The 14,922-nt window shown below is 53.0% G+C and overlaps 3 protein-coding genes across 3 annotated transcripts in view; all 3 read left to right on the forward strand.

The window, feature by feature from the left end:
- Positions 1–2,268, forward strand: part of LOC114828109 (basic proline-rich protein-like) — a 5,411-nt gene extending 3,143 nt beyond the window's left edge. Inside the window, exons 3-4 of the mRNA XM_029110928.1 lie at positions 59–603; positions 869–2,268. Of these exons, the coding sequence (XP_028966761.1) occupies positions 59–603; positions 869–2,268 (1,945 nt within the window). The remainder of the gene's footprint in view (positions 1–58; positions 604–868) is intronic.
- Positions 2,269–3,511: 1,243 nt separating this feature from the next.
- On the forward strand, positions 3,512–4,855 carry LOC114828110 (neurotrophin 1-like). Its single transcript, XM_029110929.1, has 5 exons — positions 3,512–3,528; positions 3,670–3,867; positions 3,974–4,096; positions 4,233–4,487; positions 4,651–4,855. Exons 1-5 carry the CDS (start codon positions 3,512–3,514, stop codon positions 4,853–4,855), a joined length of 798 nt encoding a protein of 265 aa, XP_028966762.1.
- Positions 4,856–6,192: 1,337 nt separating this feature from the next.
- The window catches only part of LOC100905472 (uncharacterized), a 28,570-nt gene continuing 19,840 nt past the window's right edge, over positions 6,193–14,922 (forward strand). Inside the window, exons 1-19 of the mRNA XM_029110930.1 lie at positions 6,193–6,198; positions 6,491–6,548; positions 7,637–7,828; positions 8,046–8,203; positions 9,269–9,421; positions 9,537–9,732; positions 10,014–10,189; positions 10,364–10,486; positions 10,590–10,736; positions 10,854–11,021; positions 11,118–11,337; positions 11,583–11,650; positions 11,732–11,812; positions 11,950–12,081; positions 12,207–12,329; positions 12,415–12,598; positions 12,932–13,087; positions 13,202–13,361; positions 14,212–14,471. Coding sequence (XP_028966763.1) covers positions 6,193–6,198; positions 6,491–6,548; positions 7,637–7,828; positions 8,046–8,203; positions 9,269–9,421; positions 9,537–9,732; positions 10,014–10,189; positions 10,364–10,486; positions 10,590–10,736; positions 10,854–11,021; positions 11,118–11,337; positions 11,583–11,650; positions 11,732–11,812; positions 11,950–12,081; positions 12,207–12,329; positions 12,415–12,598; positions 12,932–13,087; positions 13,202–13,361; positions 14,212–14,471 — 2,761 coding nt within the window. The remainder of the gene's footprint in view (positions 6,199–6,490; positions 6,549–7,636; positions 7,829–8,045; positions 8,204–9,268; positions 9,422–9,536; positions 9,733–10,013; positions 10,190–10,363; positions 10,487–10,589; positions 10,737–10,853; positions 11,022–11,117; positions 11,338–11,582; positions 11,651–11,731; positions 11,813–11,949; positions 12,082–12,206; positions 12,330–12,414; positions 12,599–12,931; positions 13,088–13,201; positions 13,362–14,211; positions 14,472–14,922) is intronic.

Below are 14,922 nucleotides of genomic sequence, written 5' to 3' on the forward strand. Positions count from 1 at the left end.
CCCCTCCACCGGCTCCGAGACCTCCCGTGATCCCCACGGTGCCTCCTTCGAGGCCTAGGCCAAACTACGAGCCGCCAGCGCCGAGACCGGCGCCTCCGCCAGAGCCCAGACCGGTTCCCCAGCCCCCGCCGGCTCCAAGGCCCACGTATAGGCCTCCTGTGGTACCCACAGTTGCGCCTGTGCGGCCGAGACCCAACTACGAGCCTCCAGCACCGAGACCGGTAGTTCCCCAGCCTCCGCCTGCTCCACGGCCTACTTATAGACCTCCGGTGATACCCACCGTGGCGCCCGTGAGACCCAGACCCAATTACGAGCCGCCAGCACCGAGACCAGCGCCTCCACCACAGCCGAGGCCGGTACCTCCCCCAGCTCCAAGACCAGCGCCGCCGCCGCCCCAACCAGAGCGTCCAAGGCCTGCTTACCCCACGGTACCACCTCTCAGACCGAGACCGAACTATGAGCCCCCTGCACCCAGACCGGCACCTCCGCCGGCGCCCAGACCGGTACCACCACCGGCTCCAAGGCCACCACCGCCCCACCAGCTCCCAGGCCCCGCCACCCCCACCAGCCCCAAGGCCTCCACCGCCGCCGGCTCCGAGGCCGGTACCCCCACCGGCTCCGCGACCACCTCAACCCCACCGGCCCCGAGACCCCTCCCCACCAGGACCCACGGTACCGCCTCTGAGACCTCGGCCAAATTATGAGCCACCGGCACCAGTACCTCGGCCACCACCACCCCAACCGGCTCCCAGGCCACCGCCGCCACCACCGACGATAACGCCTATAAGGCCCCGACCGGACTACGAGCCACCGGAGCCCGCACCGCTCCCACCAGCGCCACGGCCTCAACCGCCTCCGATTCCCACAGTACCCCCACAGAGGCCGAGACCAAATTATGAGCCCCCTGCGCCGAGACCGTTCCCTCCCGCGCCGAGACCGATCCCGCCGCCACCACCACCAGCCCCTAGACCGGTTCCCCCACCACCACCGCCAGCACCACGACCTCAACCCATTCCAATCAGGCCGCGACCTCAATACGAGCCCCCAACGCCTGGACCGGCACCTCCACCGCCACCGCCGGCGCCGAGACCGCCAGTCCCACAGGTGCCCACGATTCCGCCGATTCGACCTCGCCCGAATTATGAGCCTCCTGCACCAAGACCGGCACCACCACCACCAGCACCGCTTCCCAGGCCACCGGCTCCGATTCCCACCGAGGCACCCTTCAGACCTCGACCCACACCCATACCCACTGTTCCTCCCAGACGACCCATGAACAATTATCAACCTCCACCACGAAGGCCTCAACCGGCTCCTCAGCCGAGACCTCAACCGGCTCCTCAGCCGAGACCTCAACCAGTTCCCCAGCCGAGACCTCAACCAAACTTCGAGCCGGAACGTCGGCCAAGACCGCAGCCAGCCCCTCAACCGAGACCCCAGGTCCGGCCTCAGCCGAATTTCCAGCCGCCTGAGCCTCAGCCCGTTCCGACGATCCCACCACGAAGGCCCCAGCCAAATTACGAGCCAGCGCCACAGCCCATCGCTCCACCGGCGCCCCGGCCTAGACCCCAACCTCTAGCTACGCCTCCCCCACGGAGACCCCAACCAAGCTACGAGCCACCCACGGAACCGGCACCGGTACCGACGGAACCACCAAGACGACCTCAGCCGAATTATGAGCCTGAGCCTTTGCCTCAACGACCTCAGATCAGACCTCAGCCACCTAGACCTCAGGTCAGGCCTCAACCTCTCGCCACGGTCCCTCCGAGAAGACCCCAGCCGAGCTATGAGCCCGAAGAGCAGCCTCGTCCGGCGCCGCAACCAGCTCCGACCGAGACTCCGCAGAGACCTCTGCCCGACTATGAACCGGAGCCTCTACCAGCTCCCCGACCACGGCCTCAGCCCGCGCCTCAACCGAGACCGCGTCCCATTCCAACCGTAGCTCCGAAGCGTCCGCGTCCAAATTACGAGCCGCCGACGCAGCCCCGACCAGCTGCCGATCCTTCGATCGATGCTCCTCGGCAGAGACCTGTCGCCACAGTCGCTCCCAGAAGGAAACAAGCTCAGTATGAGCCCACGGACGAGATAAAGAGGGTGCCGTTCGAGCCTACGAGAGCTCCTCGTGGCCAACCCGCTCCGATTTCGGATAATAGTCTTCCACCACCCGCATCGGTACCCCGTCGACGACCCGCCACAGAGTCAACTCCACTAGAGCTGACCCCTCTCGAGGAGCAACAGCCCGAACGACCTTCGACGACACTACCGTAAGTTTCTGCAGAACTCTTCCTCCAGGTTGACATTTCGTTCCCTTCAAGAGAAAATCACCGACAGGCACGATGGATAAGTCCCCGGTATTCTCACGAAAGCACGCGACTCTGAGATAGGACTCGAACAATTGGCACGAGTCAAATGCAGTATCGATGAGCCGGGTAGACGAGAGAACTTATGTAGAAGGAAATCCACTGACCAACAAAATTCGTTCCTCCACAGTCGACCCAACCGTGGAAGGCAGAGAGGCGTCTACGCCCTTAATTAAATCGCATTGTCTAAATCACTAATTCCGAACAAACCCGTTTCGCGCAGAATAACCAAGATAGACTGAATGATGGAGAGCTTCATCCCCCTCATTCCTGTAAATTTTATCAAGGGGACTTGGCTGTCGATCCACTCCTCAGTCTGCCTAGTTTTATTTAAGCTTTTTCAAGCGTCCGACTGCTTCTTATGAACCGACCCGGAAGCGAGCCTCTAGGGCTTTCTTCATCCTCCCAAAATGGAATTCATTGACGATGTAGAGGGTGTACTGGCGCTCGACTTTGCCCTTTCAACTAATCAGAGTGGGTCCGCGCTCACTGGCTGTGTCTACGAGGAACAAAGGATCTTTCCGATCCTGTGATATCAGCCCCCTTTTTGCTACGTATCCACATGAGTCAATCGGAAAACACGAGCTGACTACTTGGCTGAAAACGGCGGTATCTTTTACACGAAGGAGACAAGCTTGCTTCCGTTACTAACCCTAAATCAAATGAATTAAATCCGTCGTCGATCACATCAGCCGCAACGCGACGCGGTTTCGGTAAGGCTACAAGGAGTTACAACCCAATCATGAATTGATCTGGTCTTCGAGAGCAGAATATTGATCTTCTCGTCACGAACTAGGAGTTTCTACAAGGCTGATGGTTATCATAGTCTCATTCTGCTCCAGAAGCTAACCTACGGTCCTCTTCTTGACATTTGCGATTGAAAAATGAATCCACGGCTGAATTAGTGATTTTTTCAGAACGCCGACTTCGTCTGGTGAACTTTCAACGTGAGTTCTCCCTCCGTTCTTGATATCCTGCAGTAGTTTAACGAGCATGCGAGTGAGAAGAGCCATTGACGAGCAGGCTCAGTGCCCTTGTGGATCGGGTCCATGTATTTTTTTGGTGATGTTCCTACTGAACTGTTTTCGCCTAATCATATGTCCTCTTCTGGTCGCTTAGATCGAGGCCCGCCCCTGGTCCCTTCCTCCCTAATGGCTTACCACCGTAAGTTCGGCGGATTTGCATGCATTAACCGATGTTACCGCTTCTTGCGACTACTTCCCCGTTGAGCATGCGGTCACCTCCGGCAAACACTGATCAACTACCACGCCATGCATTCAAACTGAGCGAATATTTGCTCCTCCTCCAGACGAGACAGGGCCGTAACCGGCAGCCCAATCACCCGGAAACCGAGACCACAGGAGACAGACACGAGCTCGGATTATGAGCCGCAGGATCTCGTGGTCGAAGAGGAGGTACAGAATCTTCCCGCAACGACCCGCAGACCCCGCGGACAAAGACCTGTAACCTCCGATTCGAAAACAGGCGATCCTCTCTCTACTACAGGGTGAGTGAGAAGAAAACAATATTCGGATTGCTACGGCGAGAATCGACGCGTGACACTTCGATTCTCGAGACTTCCGCGGGAATGGCTCATGCAAGTATTATTGCAGAACTCAGCCAACTCTTGGCAAAGCCGTTCGAGTGCCGCGACCCGACAGACCCGTGAACGGGACGATTCCTCCGTGCAAAGTCAAAGGGAGGAACTTCTGCGTTCTGACGAACGATTACCCAATGTGAGTCCACACCCTCCGCGATCTGAGAGACTTCGTTATGCATCAGGGGTATCGGTTATTCAACTTGTTCGAGGCGCCATGGAAAGCTCTGCTCTCTAGAGTGCCTAAACCACTTAATCCGAATCCGGAATTCCAGGGATGTTGTCAGCCGGGTGGTGGACGACAACATTCACAAAGTCAAGGTTCTTTACGAAGAGTTACATACGGTGGCGGATCCCGAACTCTTCCCTCAGCACATCGACGACGGGCCGGCCGGCAAAGGAGACTTTGCATGTGACACCAAATCCGAAGAGCTCCAGGTCGGATGGGCACGAGACGCCGTCAGTAAAGAGTGGATGGTGGTCGTCAATACGGATCACTTCCCGCAGAAAGTCCAAGTAGAGAAGTGCCTGTAAGTTCAGCGAAGGCTTCGGGCTTCGAATCCTCAAGTTTTATTCCCTCCGTTCAATCTGAGAATTCAAGTTCAAAAAACTCCCCATCATCGGGTTCTCTAATAGGCACTGAAGCTCGAGCGAGATGCGATTTCGAGAGAAAATACATGTCCTTTGTTCCAGGCAACCTCGAGAGCCCTGTAGAGCGATCGATGCTCTGTTCGAATCTACTTGTCAACAGCGCTTCAGTTTACACAGGCTGATAGCGTTCAGGCCGTGGGATCCGGAATCGTCTCCCGTGGTTTCCCTTTTCAAGTTCCCAGCGGGTTGCTCGTGCCGGGTGGCGCGCAGAGCCTCCTCGAGAAGACGGAGGGGTCGTATCGAGTAAACAGTGACGTTGAACGAAGAATACAAACGTTCTGCCGATGGTTCCTGTACAGATGATACTCTAGTGATAGCTCAAGTGCCACAGAATCTTGGCAGTCCTCTATTTAACTCAAACAAGTTCACTCGTTTTGCGTGCGCGACGCTGTTGTGCTCCGTGACACCTCGATGATTCGAATTTCTTCCATCCCCCAGCGAACTCATCGAAGTACCTACCGATCGACGATTTATTCCGACTAACTGATGTATGAGTTCCCTGTCGCCAATATTCATCTCTTGATCAAGACGACAAGATCGAGAAGGCACTGGCACTCCACGTTGCCTTCTCCGCCCACACAGATCACGACTAAGAGGATGATGATAATGATAATGTTGATGATTTTGATGACTGGCTGCCCACTGTCTCGCAGTTTGAGAGAATTGAACGAGAAAATGTGTTTATATTATTTTTTCCACTTGAAAAAGCAATAAATGGATTGAATATGTACGGTCGGTTGTTATCCCTGAATTCCGTCTCGGAAAGATCGCCCCCGACCGTAAGAGGATCTCCTCCGGTCGCTAATCAGACGTTTCTAGGGAATCGATATGATCCGGAGATCGCTCTCGGAGACCCGAGAAACAACTCTGGGTATCCTCCAGATGCCAACATGCTGCGAAAATTATTAGCGAAGAGCTGCCTGCGACCGAAAAAGACGCAACAAATAGCTCCGGGTGAATCGAATGCGACGCACGTTGCGACGTCATCCGAAATATCCCGTCTGACTTGCTCGGTTTCCCGTAGCTACCGTACACGTTCGCTGGCATCGCAGCCCGGAGCCAACGATTGGGTAAAGGTCATATCGTTGGTGCGTGGATGGTGTTGCTGTTTGGCGTTCGCGAGGCTTGAGTGACCATGCGGTTCTCGTGGGCAGCCGAGATTCGGCGGCCCGACCGGAACCTGCTGGTCCAACGTATGAAGTGGCCTACCTCCGAACGTACGGCCTTACCTGAGTCCGACGAATTTCGTCGAGACTCCGATTCGATTGTTTACAACATTTTCCCAGAGATTCCCGGGTCCCTGAGATTCGGAATGATATCTCCGGAAGACTCAAGACAACAGAACTGTCCCTACCTCCAAGAACAACTTCCGGTGTCGATGGGCGCAGAGAGCGTGGAGGATTCGCCGGTTACTATGGCGATGTTGACGTAGGAGAACTCAACGCTACAGCGCGCACTCTGTACCGTATAGACCACATTCACCGGACTCCTACATTGAAAGCAACAACATTCTCTCCGGTAAAAGTGTGCACAGAACCGTGCGGGTTCATAGTTTTCCCGGGACGAGGAAAAGAGTCGCCGGAAATGGCGGTAAGTTACGTCACATTATCGGCAGAATCTTCTGAAGCTTCCATCAGGATTTTACATTAGTTGTCACTTGAGTTGTCGCGCTCCGCGGTCCCGCGACCGGAGCAGCTCTGAGAATTATTCAACGGTGTCCGATTTCCCTATGTAATGAAAAACTCCGATGAGCTCGGTGACAGTTTGTTCTTCGACTTTCGCAAGACGGTCCGGGGCAGTCCGCGTGGGCTGGTAGGATGACATCTAGGTTTCCTGGTCAGAAGTTCAGTATAAGGCCCTAAAAAGAGACCTTATTTTTTAGCGCTCGTCGCGTGTGAAGAAACGTCTTCTTGTCGCGCTGGTGATCTGTTTGATACCGGGTAAGCTGAAAACGCATCGGGGGACGGAACTCAGTCGAATTCTATGAGTTCAAGCATCTTTTCACCTCCATTAGTATTTCGGAGAGAATAAGCGGAAGCCTCTAGGTACAAGAAGAGATATCGAATATAGGTGGAGTCGCCGAGGTTGAGTCCGACTCGGGAGCTATTCCGAGAAACTTCGGGAATACTGATTCTTGCGAACGGGAATATAGATTTTTGCATTCGACTCGATAAAACTCAAACCTGAGCCGAATCGAGACACCGACGAATATCCTTCGAGGAATCGCTCCAACGATCCTCGGCGCACTCTCGAAACTCCTGAATTTACGTTGGAGCGGTGCCAAAAGTCGTCTGAAGGAGTCACCGACGATGTCGAATGCGAAAAAACGTGGATCGATCTTAGTGAGCAGATCGTGGAAATATCCGAATTGAATCAGCGTCGGAAAGGACAGCGACGAGGTTTTGCGGAGTATAACGCACGAGGGAGAACATACAGAGCGTCATTTCAGAGATCAGGATTGCTTATTCGTTGAGGAAGATCGCGAGCTTCTACTCGTCTTGTCATCTCTCTCCGGATGTGGCCTGGGGCTAAAGTTGCTCCAGGACTTGACCCGCCCCCACGACGACTCGCCCGGCTAACTGCTGACATTTATTACGCTAATAATTATTTTCAGCTAGAGTAGCCGAGACAAGTCCAGTGCAGCCGGGGAGTTAGCTCCGCTTCCTTCAGCCCAATGACCATCCTAACAGCCGGCAAGCTTCCGAGCGGCTGACTGACCGACTTAGGGACCGGTAGAGTCCTTCTGATCCACCGTGACTGTGACTGAGTCGACAACTTCGCTCTTCACCGATCGAGTATCACTCAGAGAGAGATCAGAGTCGAGACTGAGGCGTCGAATCGACTGCTCCGCGTTCGCGGAATCATCGCGCAGCGTCAAGCCAAATAGAGACCGGAGGAAGTAGGGTGGGACGCGGAACGTCGATCCGAAAAGAAGTCCAATCCTCTTGCCCCACTGACCACTGTCGCGGGAGAAATATTCGGAACAGCGACTCCGGAGAGTACAATCAATCTTGACGTTTCTTTTCAGAGGCTTTAGCGTTGAAAGACGGAGACTGTCTCCGATCAGATGCCGCTACTTCGTTTGTCAACACTCCGGGTGGCTACGATCCAACCACCGGAGTGGGCAAGGAACGATGCTCGAGTCTCTGCGCAGGAATCCCGATGCCCTACGCGGGGATCCAGGACGGGAAATTCTGTCTCTGCTCCGATGATCCTTTTGGTGGGTGGACATGGTCGCGATAGGTGGACATGGTACATATGTCCTGACCTCCGAAGTCGTTGCAGAGCGTTTGTCATGCCGGAAGGCTATGGAGGATATCGACGAAAACTCGAATTGCATTCTCAGTCTTCGCGATTGAATCAGCCCTAAGCGGGATGAGAGCAGATCAGCGACGACTTCAATCAGGGAATTCATGAGAAAATTTATTCGTTCGCAGTCGAGAAAGCCGTTGCCGCCAAAGACGAGGTCTGCGACAAACATCCGTTTGCGGTACGATTCTATTTCTCGTCGCTGTTCACCCCAATCGAAAATATGCGAGTGATGCCATCGCAGTCGCTCGTCAATGTCGGCGAAGAGGTCACGTTCCATATCGCGGTGAGTTTTTCGTTCGCGAGATGGTTTGTTTTGTGGATCGAAACGCTTGCTTCCCCGACCCACTGTTAGCGCTCGACTCGTACGTGGTTGACATGCCCGCTCGGGGTGCATTTTGCATCAAGAATACATTTTCTCCGACTCCAAAGCGAGAATGTTTCTGACAGCTCCCCCTGAACTCAGACGCGAATCCTCCCATTCCAAGAAACGTTACTCTCGAGGGAGGAGAGCCGACGACTATCGGTAAAATGTCACTCCACATCCTGAATTCCTCCCTATGGGTTAGAGCAAATCGTCGGTTTCCGAAATACTCTCACAATCCACGTGCGCATCCCCAACTCTCCCTGTACTGTTCGGAACAAGTCAAACTACGATCGATATCACAAATAGCAATACCCAATAGTCAAAAGGACCGGCGACATGAACACATTTGGTTCCGACAGAAACGAGACCTGCCGTGGCTCTCGGAAGCGACGGAGGTGCTTAGATACTGCTCGACGTCGGAAACCGCATGAAGTTCAGCGTGACAGCGAGCGATCAGAGGAAATTCGGACGTCATCGTCCACGCGTAATATACGTCGCGATCACAGTACAATGGGGGACGATATTATTATCAAAATTATCATGCCCACATCCATTCCCGAGTGGGCGCGCGAATCGGCATCACTCCGTCGAGGGATGCTTGTTCTCATAGCGCCTCAGTATAGAGCGACCCATTTGTTACTCGTCGGAGCTCGATGTTGCTGCTGCAACAAAACTTTAGGAAATATCGTCGCTTAGAACTTTCTGTTGTTCCCGATGTGGCCTTGCATTGTTGATGGCTTTTGGTCTCCCTCGCGCCGATTTTTGCGGAAGAAGGCTATGGGGGTCTCTGTTGGAAACGTTGAGGGAAATATATATCCAGTGCCCCGAATAAGCCCCGCGGAGGGGGAGGACACCACCTCGACAGAGGCGGAGGAACTCTCAGCAAACGGGCGACTGAGCTCTTGTCGTGGCTGAACGGAGTGTTCCGAGTGTTAGACAACGATAATGACGTAATACATAAGCTTACGATTCTCTCGTCAAAAGGTGTCCTCGGGTAAGGAGGCCGATGTTCTGATCGATTTCGGGGATGGCAGCCAAGGAATCAACGGCTCACTCTCGATGGAGCCCAAATACGTATATTGGAAGCCAGGCCGTTACGACGTACAAGTGATGGCAAAGCCGAAGACAGCCCACGATGTGAGTGTGAATCCTCGGTTTTGTACTGACATTTTTGCCTGGAGGTACTTATACTCGAGTCGACACACGAGTGGATGACTGGATTTTTTTCGAAACCTACCCTTCCTTCCCGAAGATCTACACGGCCTTCGCTCACACTACCGTGGTCGTGACCACGAGCCCCGAGGAACGGCATGTTTCGTGGAGCTGTCCGGCTCTGGTGGAACCGAACGCGAAATTCGAATGCAGGTTGGATGTTCTCAAGGGAACTGATCTCAGTCTCGATTTCATGCCCGGTGACGGAAGCGGAACAAAAACACGAAGGATCCCTGGTACGTATCGATAAGCGGCAAAAATACCTAGCGACACGGTCCTCGACTCCATCATCGACCGAAAGCTAATTACTCCTGGTGGGAAACGAGAACACATCGACCGTCAGGACACGCTCGTGAATTTCGTTCCTGGCTAGATGCGTTCCTCGGGGCGATGGGGACTATCAATTCATTTATTTATCATTGGCAAAAGTCCGGAATACGACCATTCGTTTCTTGGGCATCGCAGGGTGTGAGGCAGGAAAACGCACTCACCAGGCCTCTTGAACGATTGTTTGCAGACGTTTACCCAACGGTTGTTGGCGAGAACGTTCCTCAATTCCGAACGCCTTCTGTGGTTGTGTCTGAGGAAGACGCAGCAGACTCGGCCGTTTTGCCCAGAGCAAGAGTCCTGCGTGCCGGAAGAGTGTTTGCTTTCCAGGGCTTCGGAGCAACGCAAGGAAAACTCGAGATGCTGGTAGGCGAAAATGAGAATCATCGACATTCTCCACATGGATTGAAAATTTTCATTCAGATAGAGGACTGTTTGTCCCTCAATCATGGCCAGATTCATAACCAGGAACTCCTTTCGGAACACCGGAATTGGGAGAGCCGAGACGAGCCTGAATTAACATTTCTATTCTCCGAACAGCTGCTCCGACCGGCCTGCAGCGGTTGTGTTTTCGAGCAGGACGTCGTCAAGTGCGAGAGTCAGACAAATCTCTGCATGTCGAAAATGTCCTGCATCGACTACGACATGTGCCCGAAACGCGACGTGAGTACCCGTAAAACGGGGGAGCCGGAATTTTTCCGACAGCCCGAGCTCCCATCATTACCGACCGAAGCACCTAATGGTCGAGCTACTGCCTTCGTTCCAGGTGAGCGAAATTTATAAAATCATCTCCGTCGTCCCGGTTCAAGTCAAGGAAGGATACTTCGTCCACAAGCTACCAAAGCCTCTAGCTGTCGAAGCTGGGGACATATTTGGTTTCACAACAACCGGCGGACGACTGGCGTTCCGAAGGGTGAGTTTTGCTGGACGGGAGGGGGAAGAATGAGGATCCTCAGGAGAATCGCTGTACCCGTCAAGCTGCTAGATAAGTGATTCAAAAAGGTTCATTCCCCTCTCGTGGTTGATGCAGGTGAGCACTGAAGTGTCGGACTTGACAAAACGCAATGCGATGAAAGGACAGGCAGTGCGGACCGATGATCTGATGCTCAAAGATCAAAGATTCTTGATCGCGGCTCTCGTATACACCCCGATGAATCTCACTTTCGAGTATCAATACGAAGAGGCTGGGTCGTACGAGGTGAGAGGATTTCCATCAGGAAGTCCTTTGAAATTCCTTTCTCCTCCATTTATTCCTCCGACGGAGACCGAAGTGGAACGAGTTTCCGATCCGCAGGTTGCTGTCAGCCTCAAGAATAGCCACCACGAGCAAATCATCCGAAAGATGGCCGACGTCAGCTCACAGCAGAAGCTGACAGCTTTCAAACTGGACATCTCTCAAAATCAGATCCCCACAGGAACAGAGGTGACAGCCATCGCAAAAATGTTCGGCGGAAGTGATGTCACCATGACCTGGAATTTCGGCGATGGACACATTGAAAAGCAGGACGTGACAAGTACGTTTCTGAAGTCGACATTTTAGCGTTTTGACGCAACGCAGGCATTTTCTCTTCATTGAAATGCGCCGACAGCTCGTTTGTCAGGTCGAACTTGGCGAGACGGGAGGGCGCGGATCCTAGCGGATCAATTCAATCTGCGGTTCGTCGTGGTTCAAACCCGCATCTTTCGGACGCAGAGGTGAACCCGACAATTCCCCCCACTTTGAGAGCTGAAGAATAATATTTGTTTCCCCCGACTGCAGCTGCGACGACTGGACAAAAGTTCACCAAGAATCATAAATATGCGGAGCCTGGTGTTTATATCATCCAGGTGAGACAGTCGATTCTTTCTCCGTCTGAGTCCGGAAGAAAAGGAATAACAGACAAGACGCTCATCTCTTCTCGATGACAGGTGAATTCGTCGAATCTCCATGGATCTTTCGTGGCTCGACGGTCAGTTGTTGTTCAACGTCCCGTGACGGAGTCTTGGGAGGTGAATAGAGGACGGAACCGATATTTGGAATGATGATGAAAATAATATTCGTCGACGACCGTTGAAGGGGCGCATCTGAAATATCATACTTACGTGCTTCCTGAAGAGAATTCCTCAGCATTTTTTTTACTCGCAAGGTATTCTCCAATGCTCCGGTCATAATTCCCGAGCCCGTCCATCTCACGCTCACATATCCGAAAACCGCGAAACTCCCGACCGATGCCACCGTCCGGATAAATTTCGGCGACAAACAGAAGGATAAATGGAAGGTACGCTCCACCTCTTTCCTATAATCTTAATTTCGTCAACGGTGTCTATGATGAGAGACCAAGGCAACGGCTCCAATGTTCTGTTGAGCTTACGAGCTACGAAAGCATGTTCGATTACTCCCAAGGTCCCGAACGAGGTCGAGGATAAAATCAGTCAGAAATTCGTTCACACGTATCTCAAGCCCGGATTCTACAACATTCAAATCAATATATCGAATCAAATCTCTCACCATGTGCTCACCGAGCGTGTAAGTTACTTGCCGTGACGAACGAGGGACACATATCCAGCATGTGAATTCGCGGCAGATTTTATCAAATCCATGATTCTCTCAGGTCGAAATCGCTACGAGAGCGCAAGGCTTGACCGCTAAAATGCAATTCCAACGGGAAGACGGTGGAGAATTCCTTAATGGTTTAGGAACGCAGGGCGACATTTTCCTCACCACGCGACCGATAACCGTATCGATTAAGCTGGCCGCTGGTCTTGTCGAGAATTTCTTCCTAGAGACTAAAAAGGGTAGGTTTTTCAGATATTGAATTCTGAACAGAATATTCTGAAGAGTCAATCGGAGTCCGAGTCGAGACAGATTTTTGTCATACGATCCATTCACGATTGACTTCACGAAATAGACTTTCTGCGTTCAGCGGATCCAGAGCGAATTGCCAGTCATGAGAGCATAGCGGAGTTATCCTCGAGCGATCTGGTCCGAAAGTCCGTTCCGGGAGAGCTGTCTTGGAAGGGATGTTCGGTATCCGATTCGAGCTCGGTTCCGGCGACGCGGCGCTCGATCGGAGCGGGACAATAAATAGAAAAAATTGCGATCGAAATTCGAATTCCTCAATCCCGCAGGTCAACTCCTCGCCAATGGAACGGCTTCCCAGCGCCAGTATGAACTGTCGTTCCAGAAACCTGGACAGTACGATATCTTCGTGTACGCATGGAATCATGTCCAGCACCGAACGGATCCCTACATCCTCTCGTTCCGGGTGATGGAACCGATTGAAGGTCCGTCTCGAGATAAGCCAAGCAATATCTTCTCACGGGGGTGTTCATCGGAATCGGTGTAAATCGAGTAGCTCGCTGCGCTTGTGAACATTTTTCGTTCGTTTCCCCCGGCAGGTCTGAGTGTCTACATGAACGAGACGACCCCGAAGGACGAGTACATCCGGAACTTTGTGGTTTCATTCATGCTCAAAGGAAGCGACACCTGTGTCGTCGTTGACTACGGCGACAGCACAGCTCTGAGGGCTTACGGCTCTAGGAGTCAATGCTTCAGCAGGTGAGCCATCTCCATTATTCTGGAGAGACATTCCTTACTTTCCTCCACAAAATCAAATAAACCCGAAGCGGAACATTGCCGGAGCCTTCACGTTATGACTGTCGCGTATGGAAATCCCACGAGACGCGCAACACGCATCTCGCTCGCAAACTCCCCTCCCTCATACTTTCTGCGTCATGGAGAATGAAGTGGAGCGAGGAAAAAAGCTACGAGATTTTCGTGAGCACAGCACGCCTAGCGTTTTGCGTGGGGATCTCCGCATTTCTGCGTCGACACCGCTCTAGCTGGCCCGGCCTAGATTCCGCCCGCCGGCAGAGAATATACATCATTTCTCCATTCGGGCACTCCGAGCCGCGCATCCGTTCACGAAAGCAATACCCCGGTGATATCGGCGACGTTCGATTCAGGCTCTCGACGAAGTTGTAGTGGAGCATGCCCCACAAAAACATCATCTCGAGGATAGCCGCTATCGGCCCCGCCTACTCGCAGAGGCCGGAAAAGTCCTATCTCCGAGCATCGATGGAATACATGATATCCATGCATGTGTAGTCCACGACGTCTGTCCAAAGGAAAACATAAGCAATCAATCATGGAATTCCGTTGCTATTCGTCTGGATATGGAGCTCCAATTGTTTTCGTGTCCTACAGAGCCAGCCGGTGCCTCCGCGTATTCCACCAGAGGTTCATTTAGCATGATCGACCTGACGGACCAGAGCTCAATGCCATTCTCCTGATTTTCAGCGTAGAGCAGACAATAATCAGTTTTCGATTCAATCGACTCCCGAAGAATTCGAACGTTCTGAAGGCAACTGGAGACTGGAGACTTGAAGCCTCTCCTCCGTATTTCCAGGTACAAGCCAGAAGAATTTGAGTTCGAGGGCGATCTCGCGAATCCTCTGCTCTTGACCAACATCTACGACCGAGGATTCGACTACGCGTTCACTCTGACGGCCTTCAACGAGATATCCGACGAGGTCCGCTCGTTCAATTTTACCGTGAATAATGAGCCCTGCAAAGCACCAGTTCTCAAAATCCGAAACCAAGTTTTGGATGTGAATAACGCATCTTTCTGGTACCGAAACAAAGCTGTGGAGCTCTACACCTTCACAGGTTGGTAGACCCAATGGCCGCTGAGACACGAGCCGAATCTCGAGCTCAACAGTCATTTCCGATGATTATTAAAGAGGAGGTATGGACGCATCTCACTGCGATAGTTGTCATAGTAATTGCCGTGATGTGATTAACGCTCACCGCGGTTGAGTGTTCAAGCTCGGGAGTCCCCCGTAGGGTTCGGGGATGAGATTTGTTCCTAATAGATCACGTCTCGAATGACATCGAATTCTCTCCTCCGGATTCCATTAGTTGCATCTGCTCCATGCATGTAACAGCCGACGGGCAACGCTCGTTGTCCCCTCCACAAGATACCGTCACGGGCTCGCAGCGTCACGCCGCATTCATCTTCCTAGATCGTGATGCGACTTTCTTTTTGGCAACATCGGCGCGTCGATCCGATGGCGAAACCTAATGAATAGAGCGGGGATCACATTTCCCATCGGCGCAT

This window comes from Galendromus occidentalis, unplaced genomic scaffold (genome assembly GCF_000255335.2).
Source record: "Galendromus occidentalis unplaced genomic scaffold, Mocc_1.1 scf7180000077170, whole genome shotgun sequence".
NCBI lineage: Eukaryota > Metazoa > Arthropoda > Arachnida > Mesostigmata > Phytoseiidae > Galendromus > Galendromus occidentalis.